We start from the raw sequence: 18,271 nt of genomic DNA on the forward strand, positions 1-18,271 counted from the left end.
TATAAGCCTATACAAACCATATGTAGGATATTTAGTGATAAGTCTGATTCTATTAGCCACTTGAAAGAGGGCATTTGGGACAGATGATTCAACTTGCGCATCATCACTTTATAATTGCAGTTATATAAATATGGTTTAATATTCCCAGTGCACTATTTATCATGAACTAAAAAAAAAAAGAACCGTCGAGATCCGAAAACCGTGACCTTGACACCGTGATATGAACCGAACCGTGAATTTTGTGAACCATTCCACCCCTAACACACACACACACACACACACACACACACACACACACAGGACCTCTGCACAACACACACACACACACACACCAAGTAGGCAACACACACACACACACACACACACAGTGAGGCATGGCACTGAACGCGGCAGTTTCCTCAACATCTGAGTCAGCACATGTCACAGCAGCCAATACCTCAAATCAACACACACACACACACACACACTAACAACTCTCTCCACATTACACACAAGCAACACAACACATGTCAACACCTCAGTCCTGTCATCACAACACACAATAGCCAACACATTCAACACCACACAAAAAGCACACACACACACACACACACACACACACACACACACACACACACACACACACACACACACAACTCCTCCACACTCCAACGTCATCACATATCACACACCTCTATGTGGGTCTACAACACACAGCCCAGTAGCCAACACGTTCAACACACATTACACTACACATCATCACACCAACCAACACTACTACACTACACAACACACACCACTACACTACACTACATCACACTACACACTACACATAATCACACGACCACACTACACTACGCATCATCACACGACCACACTACACTACACTACAACACTACACTACACATCAATCCTCCACAAGTCAAGGTCTACCGGTGGGGGATGGAGACTCCCAACTGAGATCGCTCCCGGACGTGCGGTCCCAGGTGTTTCTATCACTCCCGGACGTGCAGTCCCACCCGATTATATTTCACGTATTATCATATACTGCCACATACAAGCAATTTAGGGTTAGGGTTAGGGTTAGGTTTAGGTTTAGGGTTGGGGTTAGGGTTAGAAACAAAAAACTAACATCAACAAGATAACTAGCTCCGTCATATGGCGGTGGTACCGATAGTCTGGCTAGTGGGAGCGAGATGAAAGGGGAGCGTCCTGGGTTGGGAGCGTCAATCAGGGAATCAAGGTCTACAACACACAGCCCGGTCGCCAACATATTCATTCAACCAGTGTTGGGAAAGTTCATTTTGTACGTGAACTAGTTCAAGTTCAAGTTCACAGCTCTCAGAATGAACTAGTTCGTTCATAGTTCATATTTATTTCAAAATGAACTAGTTCATTCATAGCATAGTTCACAAAATAAGTGAACTAGTTCATTTCAGTTCATCCCCCCCACAAAAAAAAAAAATCATTGAAAAAGCCCATATAAATGCTTCACAGATAGCCATTATTTAATGGGTTAATTAGTGTTAACAATGACATTGCTGGATATAACGGTATTTTAGTTGTGCATTAGAGCAGCGGTTTATTATTAGTAGTAATAGAGAGTAGGCCTATAGTGTGTTCTCTGCAGTGTTGGGAAAGTAAATGTTCTACTAGTTCATTGTTCAGTTCACAGCTCACCCCCCATGTTGAAAAAAGTGTAGGCCTAAAGCCTAAATTAGTTTTAACAATGAGATTGTTAGATATTAGTCTACTGTATTTTAGTTTTGCATTAAGAGTGGTTTATCAGTAGGCCTAGTAGTCCTTTAGACTAGAGTGTTTGTTATTTAGACACTGTGTGCTGAGCGATTTCACTTCTTTGTTACTCTGTTACTGTATGGACTGGACTTAAATCGGGTGCGTGGACTAACGTTTTCCTGCACTGTTGTTCTCTGTCTCATGCGCAAAATGTCCCATCCTGCAACATGCCAGCAGGCAGCTTTCTCTTGTTGTTGGTGCTGCGCGCGGCGCATTTTAACTTAAATAGTGAAGCGAGACCACTCCACACTTATTCCGAATGCCCAGAAGACGGTCGCTAGAGGCGTTAATCTAAGAAGTCACCGGAAATCAGAAAACTCGCACACTGCTGGCTGGTTGCTGGCCGCTCTGACTTGTAGAGCGATGCCTGCTGTTTGCTTGGTCCCGCCTCTTTGCACGAGACTAAAGACAGTCGGTGTCTGACGCTGTCAGAGAGAATGGATACGACATAATATTAGACTCTCTGACATTGTGTTCAGTAGCGGTTTCTGCAGGAATATTAATGAAATCTGGTAACTACGGAATGAACGGAATGAAGAACTAATGAACGTTCACGTTCACGCTCCAGATGAACGCGTTCATAGTTCGTTCATCATCTAGAAAATACTGTCCGTTCAGTTCACGTTCGCTCAAAATATGAACTCGTTCATGAACTTTCGTTCATTGAACGCGTTCGGGTACATCACTGCATTCAACACACTAACATCATCACACCACACTACACTACACTACACTACCACACAACACCCCCAACACAGATCAGTAGTAGGCTATTCAGCTGTTTGTCTGTCTCTGTCTCTGTCATCATCACGCGTGACAACACCACGGATCAACTCACCGACTCTCGCGCGTGTGAACTGCTGTCAGTGTTTTGCCGCTGACTGTCACGAGCCAGTCTCCGCACATCACCATGGCTGCCATGCCTGCTGTTCACAGACCGTAAAAGAAACCAAAAAATATAATATTTAATAAGAAAAAAGTAACTCCAGCTGCCTTCAGCTCACGAAGTTTCAGCTACGGGTCCTCACATGGACATTTTTGCCGAAGAAGCTAGCGTCGCAGCTTTTAGACGTCACCACCAGACGTATATCCTGACGTCATGACGCACAGCGTCTTCATCATATAGGGCTTCTATAGGAGGGGGGCGTGGCGCTTTACTGGGACAGTAGATAGCTGCCATTGCTCCACAGCAGCAAACAGGTCAAAGCTGCAGCTCTCTCGCTTTTATTCGCTTTTTAAAAACATTATAACCTTCATATCATCTCCATCATCCACCGACCCCTCGGCTACCTTGCTGCCCGCCTACCTGCTCGCCCAACCCGGCCTGGAGCTGTGAAGAGGAGACGGTAAAAACCTCCAGCAAGCAGCTACACACAAACTTCCACCAAACTTTTGGCAAAGTCACCGTGACCCTTTGGTTCACCTCGTGCAGTACGTGGCCCGATTTGGGCCTCGTTAAACTGCGGGGTGTCCAAAGCTTTAGACATTCCAGTAAAGCAGAGGGATGCTGTCGTGAGGCAGTATTGGCATTTAAACGCCTTTTCTACCATGTCCAGCAAACCGCGTGGCGTGATAACACCGCACCAGTTATTTAGACCTGAAATGCACAGTTCACTTTAACATTTAGAAAGCCTAATGTGTTAACAAAGTCTACAGTGTTGTGTCTGTCTGGCGTTTAGAAACTCCAATGTGGCGTGTCTAATCATACTGTCCAGTGCCTAACTAACTGCATGCGGGCAATAAAAGAACTGGCAGAGTTGGTTATATAAGCTACTGCCTCGCTACCAAATCCTAGCGTGCAAACCCAATTGTGTGCTGATGACCCCATACTTAGCGCATTGTTGTGCTTGAAATGTGTTTTCAGTCGTTAATGTGTTGATATTCTGGTTTGTTTAATTGCTGAAGTTGTACCGAGGGGGGTGGAGACTGGATTGCTGAGAGCTGAGGAGCGTGTTACCGCTGTGGACACCAGACTCATCACACACACATCAAGATGGCGGCGTCGCTACTTCGCATCGGCAGACTCGGCGCACTGAAGGTAACACCGTGTACTTTCCCCTCTCCTGGTGAAACTGGGGTGACTTTAATGATGTAAACCGATTTAAAAGGCTGCCTAAACGCATGCGTTCCTTTTGCTGAATGTGTTTTGTTTCTGCAATTTGTTTACGGCGTGCAAAAAGGGAGAAAGCTGAGCTACACGCAGACATGCGCCTCAACAGTTTGAATGAGCGCATCTGCACTTTTGTTATGTTATTATAGAATAATTCGCGATTAAATTTGATATTTTGTCACGCAAATGTCTTCCAAACATAAATGTCCTCTGAATACAAGCGCAGTCTTGCAGACTGTTCCCGTTTATCGAGTTTCATTCGAGATTGTGTATTGAGCGCAACTCTCCAACTGCTGAGGTTCAGATTAAAGCTAGATTTCTATTTTAACAGCTGTCTCTGCCTCTGTCTTAATCCGAGGGGGGAATAAATACAGCAATGCGTTTCCAGCCACCCTCTGTAGATTCGTGCATGTTTGCTGTGACCCCTCTGCGGCGTTTTCAGGACATGGTGACCTTAGCTGATTATTCAGGATTTTGTCGCTAGTAGAAGTCCTCAGGTCTGAAATCAACATCCTCTACACTCTAGCACTAGAGCTACAAATAAATAAGACGTCAGGCGGCCTGCATTTTTGATTCAATATCAACTTTGCAATTTAGGAATGTCGATATGGTCTTGATCACTAGTCAAGACTAATACTAGTTAATTGAAAGCCTGCTCTGCGCTGAACTTAATAGAAATCTAGCTGGGCCTGCAGTGATTAATTGGTGCGGGAGAGTTTCATGTTTGGATGAGACTGAGTCTCTTTTGCGCCACCTGGTGGAGGGCTGAAGCACGTGGTTTCTATCCGAACGTAAGGATTCCCCTTCATACCCAAACATGAGAGTTCCCTTTTTACATAGGGATGCAAATTATTGATTAATTCATTAATCATTAGTTGATAGCCTTATCGATCGACTTACGATTAATTGATAAGCTGCGTCCCCCCCCCCCCAAAATCTCAATGTTTCAAAAAAAAAAAGAAACTACTACATCTAAACATTTTAATTAAATATTGAGATAAAATACCACAATAATTCTAAATAATAATTCTATTTCAATGCTTTAATCCAAAGGTGATTTAAATATTCCCACTATTCACACCCCTCTTCACACACACTCTTCACATACCCATTTCACCTGGGATTCTTGTCAGTTGAATTGTTGATTAATTGCGATTAATGTTTTTTTAATCGATTAATCATTTGCATCCCTTATACCTAAGCATGACAGTTCCCTAAACATGAGAGTTCCCTTTATATCTACAGAGTTCCCACTGGTGCTTGAATTCATTGAAAATGCTTGAATTTCAATAGTGTTTTCAAGGTTGTGAAAATGCTTGAATTTCAATAGTGTTTTCAAGGTTGTGAAAATGCTTGAATTTGAACTCACACAACGCACTACACAACACATGTATACTAGATAGTGTTGCACCCATACCATTTTTTGGCCCCGATACCCGATACCTGGCTGTGCAGTATCGGCCCATACCGATACCGATACCACCCTATTTGAAATGATATATGAAGGGCTGTAGTGCATACTACTTGGATGTAAAATCATTGCATGGCTTTGTCAGGCTGCTGCCTACCTTTGTGAAACAGGAAAAAGACTAATACAAAGTGAATCAAGCAAAACTTTTTATACTTTTTAAATACCTCTATGAAGTAACTTATTTCAAGGCTGTTTAAGTGTCATACAAGCACCTGTAAATGGTATCGGTGCCCTATTTGTTGGTACTCGCCGATACCGATACCACCATTTTAGTGCCGATCCACCGATACTGGTATCGGTATCGGTGCAACACTAATACTAGACTCGCACAACACTCACACAACACATGTATACTAGACTTACACAACGCACTACACAACACATGTATACTGGACTCACACAACACATACTAGACCCTCACTCGCACATGTAGAAGTAACGCACAGTGTTCCGTACAGCGCCACCTCGCAGAATGGCGTTTCCGCAATCAAAACAATGCCATTCGGTGTGATGGCAACCATCACACGTATTGAATGGCTCATGTGAAAGAGGACGTTGTCGTCTTCAAAATAAGACCACATCGACTTACAGTGGAACATTGTGGTTAATGTATGGGTTGATTATTTGTGCTAAGTGCCGGTTAGCCATGAGCGGCTAGCTTCCGTCGGCCTGAACAAATAAGTAACAGTATTCCGTACATCTGATTTACCTTAAAATGCCGCATTAGCAATGGTTTTCATGCAATTATAATGTTGGTGTGTTTGTTTGTTGTCAAACTATCCCTTCAAAACAGAGTTTGAATGACTACAACACGGTAAAGATAACTTTGAAAGCAACATGCATGCTAGCCGGAAGTAGCTTGTTGCAACCTTGTTGCAACAAGCTACATTGCAGCCAAGAACGGCACTTCCGTACGCGGTTGCTATGTTATTTTTACCGTGTTATATTCACTTAAACTCTTTATGGAAGGAATAACAATTAGTTTAGCACTTCACAAACACATACACATTAGATCGTGCATGAAAACCATTGGTAGTGCACCGTTTTAATGTAATGAAGTTGTACGGAGTACTGTTACTTATTTGGTCAGATGTGTTCGGAATACTGTTACCTATTTGATTTAATCAATCAACCCATACATTAACCACCGCAAGTCTAGTTGGTCTTATTTTGAAGACGACAACCTCCTCTTTCAAATGAGCTATACAATAGGTGTGATGGTTGTCATCACACTGAAAAGTTTGTTTTAATCGCGAAAACGGCATTCTCCGAGGAGGCGGCGTACAGAACACTGTGCGCTGCTTCTATGCTAGACGTTTGCTCGCGTACACACACGATCTGGTTTGCCTGGCCATGTTCTGGCTATATTATTCTATGTTCTGGCCTATGCATCTGTGTTTCGCATGGGGAACAGTGTTCTGCCTTTTGCCTTAAAAACTCAGTTTCTACATCAAAGACTGTTGTGCTGTTGTTCCCACACTATTGCGACGGAGTGCCTGACAGCTGGACCAGGGGGGGCCTCACCCCCCACTCCGAGTGCCTCCACCAAATGAGTTGACAACGCCTGGGACTTGCCCCCCACCCCCACCCCCCCACACACAGACAGATCTGGGAACAAACTCAAGAGAATCAGTCATCTTCTATTTTATGAATGCAATAACGTTTCAATGTCATTCCTGGTCTTGTTCCTCTACTTGTTAGCCCATAGGGCCCTACAGTCAACCCGGACATGTTTGGTACCCCAAAGTGTTTTGATGGAAATGTATGGTATGGGTCCCCAGTACATAGAAAATCCCGGATGCTGTTTTGTGAATGTTGAGCAATTTTTTTGTTTTTATTTTTTTTAGTTTAACTAGCATACATTATCATAATCACCTTCATAGCCTTATTACAGGATCAGTTTGACAAATCTACACAATAATAGTGTGGGTTTGTGGGGTTTGGAGGATGCTGAAGTCATTTGTGACATTTATAAATTATTAAAAATTCCTCTTAATGTCCAGGTTAGACATATTTTATGCCTTGATGAGCTGATATCTTTTTTGAAAAAATATTTCAACCATACTCAATAAAGTTAAAATTTTGGGGGACCAAACTTTTCCAGGTGCCGTCTCCTGGCAAGTAGACTTCTAATGCTATGAACACAATCATATATGTGGTGGTCGGTCGGTGTCTTCATTCTAAAACAGTCCATGGGGTTCTAACCTTGTCTTACTCTGCCAGCTGAAACCTGAGAAATAATACTGATTCCGTGTGTGTTTGTGTGTGTAAGCTTAGAGCTGGACAATAATACTAACAATGTTTGTGTGTGTGCGCGCGTGTGCTTGTGTGCTTGTGTGTGTGTGTGTGTGCTTGTGTGTGCGCGCGTGTGCTTGTGTGTGTGTGTGTGTGTGTGTCTCTAGTGCGTGCAGGCGGAGAGCTGGGCAGCTCTGAGGAGAGCTCCCGCCATGTCGCTCAGCTCCAAGTCTGGCGACAAGAAGGGGAAAGGAAAGAAGCCCTCAAGTAGGTACACCACCAACGTGTGTGTGTGTGTGTGTGTGTGTGTGTGTGTGTGTGTGTGTGTGTGTGTGTGTGTGTGTGTGTGTGTGTGTGTGTGTGTGTGTGTGTGTGTGTGTGTGTGTGTGTGTGTGTGTAAGGAAAGAAGCCCTCAAGTAGGTACACCACCGTGTGTGCGTGAAAGGCGAGAAGCCATCAAGTAGGCACACCACCAACTGGTCTATTTGTGTGTGTTAACGTGCATAAGTGTGTGAAGTTGAGATTCGTATCCTCCACCAGGGTTCTCCCGAAAGTCCTGTGTAGCTGGGACTGCACACTCTGTGCTGAGGGGATGTGAACCCAAGTACTTCTCTCCTGTGCTGAGGGGATGTGACCCCAAGTACTTCTCTCCTGTGCTGAGGGGATGTGAACCCAAGTACTTCTCTCCTGTGGCTTCTAAAATCTGTGCTGAGGGGATGTGACCCCAAGTACTTCTCTCCTGTGGCTTCTAAATGCTATTGGCCCTCTACTGTGAAGCCAAGCGGTGCCAATCTGTGGGATATGACCCCATCAGCTCCCTCCTGTGGGATAGGACCCCTATTGGCCCTCTACTGTGGGTTATGAACCCTATTGGCCCTCTACTGTGGGATACGACCCCTATTGGCCCTCTACTGTGGGATACGACCCCTATTGGCCCTCTACTGTGGGATATGAACCCTATTGGCCCTCTACTGTGGGTTATGACCCCTATTGGCACTCTACTGTGGGATACGACCCCTATTGGCCCTCTACTGTGGGATACGACCCCATCAGCTCCCTCCTGTGGGATACGACCCCTATTGGCCCTCTACTATGAAGCCCATCAGCTGTCCTGTGGCTTCTAAATGCTATTGGTTCTCTACTGTAAAGCCTTCCTCTGCGTTATGAACTCAATGTTGTCTAAAAGTAGAGTAAACTGGTCCACTTCGGAAAGACTAGGCCAGGGATGACTACACCACAATAAAATACTAAAAAGTATCTGAGTGCTCCAAACACAATGACTGACGTTTCAACGCCGTGTGCGTCTTCTTCAGAGTCAAACGTGTCTAAAAGTATTCATGTCTGTCTGCCATACAGCCTTGCTGTTAATAACTAACACGTATGATGAAGATGATGAAATGTGATGACTGAATTGTCTAATTTCAAAGGGACCAGCACTGTTCTCCTGCACCTGTAAACACTTGCCTTTCAGCTCAGCTAGGGAACACACACTAAGATCCCAAAAGTTAACTTGCAAATAAATGTCCATGTTCTTTGACTTTTCTAAACCTTTTGGATAACATGGAAACTTAACAGGACATTTGACAATGTGTTTTATAAAGTCAGATGGTCACCGTAGAGACTAGAAATATCACTGTGTGAAAGGGCTATTTAGGCTCAGGGCAACTTTGAGGAAGAGACCCAGACCAACCCGGCACAAGACCTGGACCAGAATCAACTGACCTGAAGAGGCCCAGGCCAACTCCACTGAAGAAGAGATTAGAGATCCAGTCCAGGGCCAACTGACCAAAGGAGATTCAAGACCAGGGCCAACTGGCCAAAAACCTGAATCAACTGACCTGTGAAGAGATGGAGACCTGACCAGATCAACTGACCACATGAGACCAGACCTGTGCCAACTCCCCTGAAGACCAGACCAGAATCAACTGACCTGAGAAGAGACACCAGAGCAGGGCCAACTCTCCTGAGAAGACACCAGAGCAGGGCCAACATTGTGGAAGAACTGATTCCAATATCTGAAGAGACACCAGACCAGCTGACCCTGAGGACACCAGACCTTGTCTAACTGGTCTGAAGACACCAGACCTGACTGGCCTGAAGATGGCAACATTGTTGAAGACTTGAGGGGTGGCTGCAGTGAAGTGAAGCTTGAGGAGGAGCGATTAAGGCAATCGGACTGGACACACACACACACACACACACACACACACACACACACAGCAGGTTGCCATTAACACCGCGGCAGGCCATCTCCTTTCCCCCACTTCAGCTGGTCCATAAAGTATTAGGTTCAGATTGAACAGGATGGAGGTATATCATTAGTGTAGGGTAGAGGTGTAGCATTCACATAAGGTATTTGTAGCGTGTTGACAAGGCATTATGATGATCTCTGGTATTAACCCTTTGCTACCCGCTGGGCCCAGAAGAGGCATTATGCTGTCTAGGTGGCATAGTGTGACAAGTTATCATAATTATGATGTATGGCTTTAAATCTTTACCCCCAACCCTGGTGTCGTATCATATTAACCCTTTCCTCCCCCGCTGGGCCCAGAAGTCTCCTCCCCACAGACCTATTTTGACCTGGAGAAGATGGTGCAGCACCGCACGCTCGCGGACTTCCCCAAGAAGGAGTCGGTCATCATGGCGGCGGCACATACAGCATTAGGTGCAGATTGAACAGGGTAGAGGTGTAGCATTAGCGTAGGATAGAGGTGTAGCATTAGCGTAGGGTAGCGGCGTAGCATTAGCGTAGCGTAGAGGCGTAGCATTGACATAAGGTATTTATAACGTGTTGACATATGATGTATGGCTTTAACCCTTTGTGCAGTGGTTGTATGTATGGTTTTAACCCTTTACCCACCAACTTGGTATCCCATTAACCCTTTCCCTCCCCGCTGGGCCCAGTAGAGTCGTCCCCACAGACCTATTTTGACCTGGAGAAGATGGTGCAGCACCGCACGCTCGTCGACTTCCCCAAGAAGGAGTCCGTCGTCATGGCGGCAGCCGAGGCGGCAGCCAAGACGCCCGTTGCTGAGGCAGCGGCAGCGGCTCCCGCAGCAGCCGAGGCCGTAGTGGAGGCTGTTGCCGCCCCCGCAGCAGCAGCAGAACCAGTCGTAGAAGCCGCAGCACCTGTCGCAGAGGCAGCACCTGTCGCAGAGGCAACACCTGTCGCCGAGGCAACACCTGTCGCAGAGGCAGCACCTGTCGCAGAGGCAGCACCTGTTGCCGAGCCCGTTGTGGAGGCCGCCGCCCCTGTTGCTGAGGCCGCCCCTGCAGCCGAGCCTGTCGTAGAGGCCGCCCCTGCAGCCGAGCCTGTCGTAGAGGCCGCAGCAGCACCAGCAGCAGCTGAGGCGGCACCCGCTGTGGAAGCCGTCCCAGAACCCGCAGTCGAAGCCGCACCTGCCGCAGCCGAGCCCGTCGCAGAAGCGGCTGCACCTGTGGCCGAGGCCGCCCCTGCAGTCGAAGCCGTGGCCGAGGCCGCCGCCCCTGCTGCTGAAGCCGCCGCCGCTGAGCCCGTCGTCGAGGCCGCAGCACCCGCAGCAGAGGCTGTCGTCGAGGCAGCCGCCGCCCCTGCTGAAGTCGCCGCTGAAGCACCTGCCGCCGAAGCACCTGCCGCCGAGGCCGCACCTGTCGTAGAGGCCGCAGCAGCAGCTGAGCCTGTCGTTGAAGCAGCCGCCCCCGTCGCGGAAGAGGCCCCTGCAGCCGTAGAGGCCGCCCCCGAGGCACCAGCAGCCGAAGCAGCACCAGCTGTGGAAGCCGCCGCACCAGAAGCCGCCGCTGCTGAGGCTCCCGCCGCAGAAGCAGCACCAGCTGTGGAAGCCGCCGCACCAGAAGCCGCCGCTGCTGAGGCTCCCGCCGCCGCCGAGCCCGTTGTGGAGGCCGCTGCACCTGCTGCTGAAGTTGAAGCTGCCGCACCTGCCGCCGAGGAAGCGCCCGCAGCAGCAGAAGCCGCCCCAGAGGCACCCGCAGCCGAGGCCGAGGCAGCACCTGTGGAAGCCGCTGCAGAGGTTGTGGCTGAAGCCGTAGCAGAGGCGGCCGTGGAGGCACCTGTCGAGGTTGCACCTGTCGAGGCAGCACCTGTTGAGGCAGAGGCAGCTGTAGAAGTGGAAGCCGCACCTGTGGCTGAAGCTGAGGCAGCTGTGGAGGCGGCTCCTGCTCCCGTGGAGGAGGCACCCGCACTGGATGTTGCTGCTGATGGTACACCCTCATCGCTCACGCATACACATACACACACGCACACCCCCAGTTACCCTCATTTCTCACACGTACACTCTCGCACCCTCATCACACAACGCTTGAACACACCCCGTCACTCACGCACCCTCATCACACACACACTTGAACACACACCCCGTCACTCGTCTGGTGGTACGTCCCGTTGCCCCCTCTGGTGTTAACACACACACTCCTCTCTCCTCCACACTCCTCTCTCCTCCACACACTCCTCCCTCCTCGTCACACTCCTCCTCCTCCTCCACACACTCCTCTCTCCTCCACACACTCCTCCTCCTTCCTCTCCACCTTCGTCACCTTGGACTCCTCCTCCTCTTCCTGTTGCCTAGTAACATGCACATGGCTCCTCCCAGGGGAGTGGCTAGCATATCAGACCACCCTCCCCCGCCCCTCCCCCTTAATCTGGCTCCTTCTACCCATAATGCACCACTCGAACTTGCTACCGCTAGCTGCCTTCTCTCGCGAACCAATCACATCCTTAGGTGTACAGAGAGCCTGATGGAACAGGTGAATTAGGAATTAGGGGGCGTGGAGGTGCTAAAGAGGTAACAGATTATGGGACACCACTAGAGGTGCTAAAGAGGGAACAGATTATGGGACACGACTAACCAAAGCTTAAATCAGGCAGCCAGGGCTGCTGAGGACGTCTCGGATCACTCTTGTGGAGTCACGAGGAGGGCATGCCACTAAAGCTTCCATCAGGGGTGCGTCAGTCAAGGGTACGTTTTCTCAACACTAAGTTAGCACCTTACTTGGTTGCAATTTCAAGCCACTAAAGCTTAAATCAGAAAGATCGGCTTCATGTGTAGCTTATTTTGCTAGTTGGCTAGTTAGCCGGAGTACTTGGCTCCTCATCTAGTGGCGTATATCCATGGTGCAGCTGTAGCTAGTTAGCTTGTTAACTCCTCATCTAGTGGTATAGATCCATGGTGTAGCTAGTTAGCTGCGGTAGTTAACGCCTGAGCTGGGGGTACCTGGTAGCCATATGGTGTTTCCATAGCGACACAGTATTCCATTAGCTGTCTGTAATGTGCAAGGAGAATGTGATTGGTTCTTCCTAGTTGCCTAGTAACCCAGTCTTTTCCCAGAGCCACAATAGCAGCATCTGCAGACCACAACAACCCCAAACCTGCACACCTGTAGCTGACATTTACCTTGAAACCTGTAACTCACGGTTCCCCTTTCAACTTTGCCCTGATCACACATTGCCACCCTCTCCTCCCATCACCTTAAAACCCTCCACACCAGTTCACCTGTAACTCCAACCATTTCACCTGTGGCTTGTAACTCCACATACCTGCTGCTGCGTAACTAGTCCCGCCCCACCACCTGCATGCTGCATTTCGATTGGATAACTTGTCCAGCTTCACCTGCATGCCTCTGAATCACCTCCCTGCATTTTCATTTGCTGATGTCCCATCCTCACTGTATTTCTACTGGCTCCTGCATTTTCATTTGCTGATGTCCCAGCCTCACTGTGTTTCTACTGGCTCCTGCATCCTCACTGTATTTCTATTGCCTCCTGCATCCTCACCGCATCCTTATTCGCCCATGAATGCCTCCTTACTGCATTCTGATTGGGTAATGATGCATCCTTACTGCAGTCTGATTGGGTAATGTTGCATCCTCACCGCATCCTTATTCGCCCATGAATGTGTCCTTACTGCATTCTGATTGGGTAATGTTGCATCCTCACCGCATCCTTATTCGCCCATGAATGCCTCCTTACTGCATTCTGATTGGGTAATGTTGCATCCTCAATGCATCCTCACTGCTTTCTGATTGGGTAATGTATGTTCAATGCATCCTCAATGCCTATTGGGGAATTCCTCCTTGCTGCATTTTCATTGGGGTTTCTCCTTCACATTTTTATTTTTGTCATGAATGTCTCCTCACTGCACTCTCATTGGCGCTTTACGTCACGCTAGATCACTGTGCTGTGATTGGGTAATGCTTAATTGTCACGCCATATCACTGCTCGGTCATTGGGTCATGCTTAAAAGGTCACGCTTATCACTACTGTCATTGGGTAACATTTTAAGCCACACTACATCACTGCTCTGTCATTGGGTAATGCTTTAGGCCACGCTACATCACTGCTCTGTCATTGGGTAATGCTTTAGGTCACGCTACATCACTGCTCTGTCATTGGGTAACATTTTAAGCCACGCTACATCACTGCTCTGTCATTGGGTAATGCTTTAGGTCACGCTACATCACTGCTCTGTGATTGGGTAATGCTTTAGGTCGCTTGGGGTCATGCATGTCATGTTGGATCACTGGGCTGCCAATCAGGGCTCACTTCTTCATCAGCTGCTTGTTCATTGGCTGCATGTTCCCAGATCTTCTGAATGCCTGTGTGTGATTGGCTACGTCATTGATATCTCTACCATGCACCCGCCCTCCATATCTGTTCTGGTTTCTCTCCATGTGTATTTCCACCTCCCCTTGCTGTCTTCCTCCCCTCCTCCCTCCTCTCTTCATCCCCTCCTCCCCTCCTCCCTCCTCCCTCCTCTCCTCATCCCCTCCTCCCTCCTCTCTTCATCCCCTCCTCTCCTCCCCTCCTCCCTCCTCCCTCCTCTCCTCTTCTCTCCTCCCCACCTCCCTCCTCTCTTCATCCCCTCCTCTCTTCATCCCCTCCCATCTCTAATCTTTTCCATGAATCTGCTAACCTCCAACCCCCAGCGCTTTCCCCTCGCTCCCCCCTCGCTCCCCCCACCCCAGCGCTCTGCCTGGCAAGCTCCAAAATCACAAGGGCCCTTATCTTGATTTATTTATTTATTTGATTATTTTGTTGGGTTTTATTTTATCTGGTGTAGGTTACGGCTACAGTGTGTCTGGTAGCCCTCACGATGCTGATTAGTTTCCCATGTTGTTGTTTTTCTTCATGAGTTTATTACCTGTGCGAGAAGACGTGAAGCTACTGTTACATGTAATGTTACGGCTAATGCTAATGTTAGCGGCTACATGTGACGATTGTTTGTAAATGCTAATATTAAAGTTAATGCTAATGTTAAAGTTAATGCTAATGTTAAAATTACTGTTCATGTAAAAGTTACTGTTAATATTACAATTAATGTTTGCGCTACATGTCAATTCTGATGTTTCTGATCCTGTAAAAGTTACCGTTAATGCTAACGCTAAATGTCAATTCTGAATGTTCCGGTTAAAGTTACTGCTAACATGCGTTTTCCCGTTTTGTATCGTGGTTCTATTGTACTATGTGGCATGTGGACGCCGTCCGCATCACATGGATGTGAATTACATTTCTATATTATTCTTTATTTGTTTCTCTGGATTGTACCACAGTTGTTTTGTAGCCTCCGATCTTTATTAGTGCAACTGAACCCAACTCATGTCTCGAAGTATTTTATCTAAACACAACTGTTTGTCTTCAGAAGTATTTTATCTAAAACGGTGTAAAGGAGTCTTGCCCTGGACAGGTCTCCCGCAGAACCTCTCCTCCTCTCCTCTTCCTCCTCTCCTCTCCTCACTCTTCCTCTCCTCTTACGATGGTTGTCTGTTTTCCACTTGTGTGTTATCTGTCTCCATCACTCTTACACTGGTTGTGTTTGTGGATGTGTGTGAATGCGAGGCTCTTTTGTAGGGATGTACCGATACTGGTATCGGTATCGGCACCCGATACTGCTCATTATACTCGTACTCGTACTCGTCAAGCACTGGCCGATACCAGGAACGATACTGCTATGCAAAGCGAGTACTCGCTTTAAACAATGCAAAAACCTTGTCACATTCTGTGGACTTGAAAGCAGCATTGAAAAAAGTGCCACCTCATACATTTACTAACATTTAAGGCTACATGGAAAAGGACAATAAAAATATCACAGGTGGAAAAAAACAAGGCCATGCATTTATTTTTATTGTATTTTGGTGGTAAAAGGTATCGGTACTCGGTATCGGCAAGTACACACATTAATGTACTCGTACTTGTATCGGTTTTCAAAAAAGTGGTATCGGTGCATCCCTAGTATTTTGAGCCTGTGTACTAAGTGCAGGAGGTGTGTCTCTGTGTGTGTGTGTGTGTGTGTGTGTGTGTGCATGATGTGGATGTGGGTGTGGGTGGGGCATTTCCAATCCACAGATGGTGTGTGTTGTAGTACTGTATGTGTGTGTGTGTCTGTGTGTAACTGTGTGTTTTGTGTTGCAGTTGGAATGGACCCAATTCAGAAACTGTTCCTGGACTCGATTCGCCAATATTCATCAGAGAGCTCGTGAGTTGCACGCACGCACACACCATTGCTTGTCAGAGAGCTCGTAAGACACACACACACACACACACACACTCATCACTAGAATTGTTCTTTTTGGTTGGTTTGTTTTATAGTTGTTACATAGAATTGAAATTCAAGATGGCCGACTTTTCAAGGCCTACAGTTGAGACTCTAGATTTATGTGCTAACACGTGGAGGTTGCTAACCATGTGCGTGCGTGTGTGTGTGTGTGTGTGTGTGCGTGTGTGTGTGTGTGTGGCAGGGCGTCGGGTGGTCTGGTGGGAGCCGGTCCTGCGTACGAGAAGGCGCTAGCTGAAGAGGTTGCTAAGCTACAGCGTCTCTATGGCGGAGGAGACCTCGACAACTTCCCAGAATTCACCTTCACAGGTACTATACTCACACACACCACACACACACACACACACACACACACACTGGACACGTTATTAGGTATACTTTCCTAGTGCTGGGTTGGATCCCCCTGTTGCCTTCAGAGCTGCAGCACTGCCAGGTCAGGCTGTGGTTCATATGATGATGCGATTAAATAACTTCCCAGAATTCACCTTCACAGGTACTATAGACACACATATACTCACACACACACACACACACACACACACACACACACACACACCGGACACGTTATTAGGTATACTTTCCTAGTGCTCGGTTGGGTCCCCTGTTGCCTTCAGAGCTGCCCTAACTGCCTATATGTATTGGAAAGGGGGCCCTTTCAGATGACTTTGTCCAAAAAAGATCAATTGGTACTAAGGGGCCAACATTGTGGCAAGAAAATATCCGTACGCATTATACCACCGGCCTGAAGCGTTGATACAAGGCAGGAGGTATCCATGCTTTCCTGTTGTTGATGGACTTACCCTAGGGGCAGCCATGGCCTAGTGGTTAGGGAGTTGGTCTTTCAATCTTGGGGTTCGAGTCCCCCCTGACCTCTCCCTACATCTCCATCTATGGCTGAAGTGCCCTTGAGCAAGGCACCTAACCCCACATTGCTCCAGGGCCTGTAACCAATACCCTGACAAATAATAACTAAGTTGCTTTGAATAAATGAAAGCGTCAGCTAAGTGCAATGTACTGACCCTACCATGTCAGTGTCCCATTTGCCTCAAGGTTAGTTGTGTTCACAGATGCTCTGAGCACGTCTACGCGTCCAAATGTATTGAGTTGCCACCATTCGGGTGGTTGATTGGAAATTTGCATAAATGAGCAGTTGGACGTGTGTGCCCAATAAAATAGACTCTGGACTCCCGTGTGTGTGTGTGTGTGTGTGTGTGTGTGTGTGTGTGTGTGTGTTCCTTTGTGACTGCAACAGGTGTGTGTGTGTGTGTGTGTTTCTGACTGTTTTTTCTCTTCTCTCTGCAGAGCCCAAGTTTGACGAGGTGGCGGCCAAGTAAAGGATGAACTCCACAACTCGACTACTCCACTCAACTCTACTCAACGGACCTTCTCTACCTCTGCTCCCCTCCTCTCTTCATCCTCCCTTCTTCCCCTCTCCTCCTCCTCCTCTCTTTTTCCTCTCCTCTCCTCCTCCTCTCTTCATCCTCCTCTCCTCTCCTCTCATCGTCTCCTCCTGTGGAAGTCTCCATGAGGAATTCTTAGATTCATTTCTATGTCAGAACCTGAAGGCCTTTTAAGCCAGGAACTGTATTACACACACACACACACACACACACACACACACACACACACACACACACACACACACACACACACACACACACACACACAGTCTTCTACTTCTACCTTATAAGGGAACTCCACGGCCTTTTTAGCCAAGAACTTTTCATAGACACACACACACACACACACGTCTCACCTTAAGAGGGATCAGGACTGCCATTTCGATACATTTACACACACACACACACACACACAGAAGAACCTAAACGGCCATCCCAACATGTGTTAGCTGCGTTAAGGACATGTCATGGAGTTTGGTTAGGGGGTGTGTGAGCAGTTTGCCTTCCTGTCCTGAGGGGGGCGCTATAGAGTATAGTGTGCTATATGATGATGTGATGCAAACCCAACACGGGATGGCTGCATACATACGATGTGCTATGTGATCATGTGATGCGCTCTGCGGATGCGGATGCAGTGAGGGATCATGGGATATGATGTAATGGGCTTCTGTTGCCCTTTGTGAATGTTCTAGAAGGAAATAAAATAATAAAATAATAAAATAAACCCTGACTGTGA

The 18,271-nt window shown here is 47.5% G+C and overlaps 2 protein-coding genes across 4 annotated transcripts in view; one reads left to right on the forward strand and one right to left on the reverse strand.

Moving 5' to 3' along the window:
- The window catches only part of wdr4 (WD repeat domain 4), a 26,035-nt gene extending 23,196 nt beyond the window's left edge, over positions 1-2,839 (reverse strand). The window contains exon 1 of the mRNA XM_063193140.1: positions 2,615-2,839. Within this exon, the coding sequence (XP_063049210.1) occupies positions 2,615-2,697 (83 nt within the window). The 5' untranslated portion in view covers positions 2,698-2,839. The remainder of the gene's footprint in view (positions 1-2,614) is intronic.
- An 83-nt stretch (positions 2,840-2,922) lies between these two features.
- On the forward strand, positions 2,923-18,271 carry si:ch211-140m22.7 (uncharacterized protein LOC570370 homolog). 3 transcript variants are annotated; one of them, XM_063193137.1, is made up of 8 exons: positions 2,923-3,122; positions 3,682-3,814; positions 7,760-7,859; positions 10,500-10,837; positions 10,886-11,789; positions 15,994-16,057; positions 16,320-16,444; positions 17,438-18,271. In XM_063193137.1, the coding sequence occupies exons 2-8, from the start codon at positions 3,770-3,772 to the stop codon at positions 17,467-17,469; spliced, it is 1,608 nt and encodes a 535-aa protein (XP_063049207.1). In that variant the 5' UTR covers positions 2,923-3,122; positions 3,682-3,769; the 3' UTR covers positions 17,470-18,271. The 3 variants fall into 3 exon arrangements, with proteins under 3 accessions (XP_063049207.1, XP_063049206.1, XP_063049209.1); XM_063193136.1 differs by having other exon boundaries at positions 10,500-11,789; XM_063193139.1 differs by lacking the exons at positions 2,923-3,122; positions 3,682-3,814; positions 7,760-7,859 and adding an exon at positions 7,997-8,008 and having other exon boundaries at positions 10,500-11,789.

The sequence above is a fragment of the Engraulis encrasicolus genome, unplaced genomic scaffold (genome assembly GCF_034702125.1).
Source record: "Engraulis encrasicolus isolate BLACKSEA-1 unplaced genomic scaffold, IST_EnEncr_1.0 scaffold_29_np1212, whole genome shotgun sequence".
Taxonomy (NCBI): domain Eukaryota; kingdom Metazoa; phylum Chordata; class Actinopteri; order Clupeiformes; family Engraulidae; genus Engraulis; species Engraulis encrasicolus.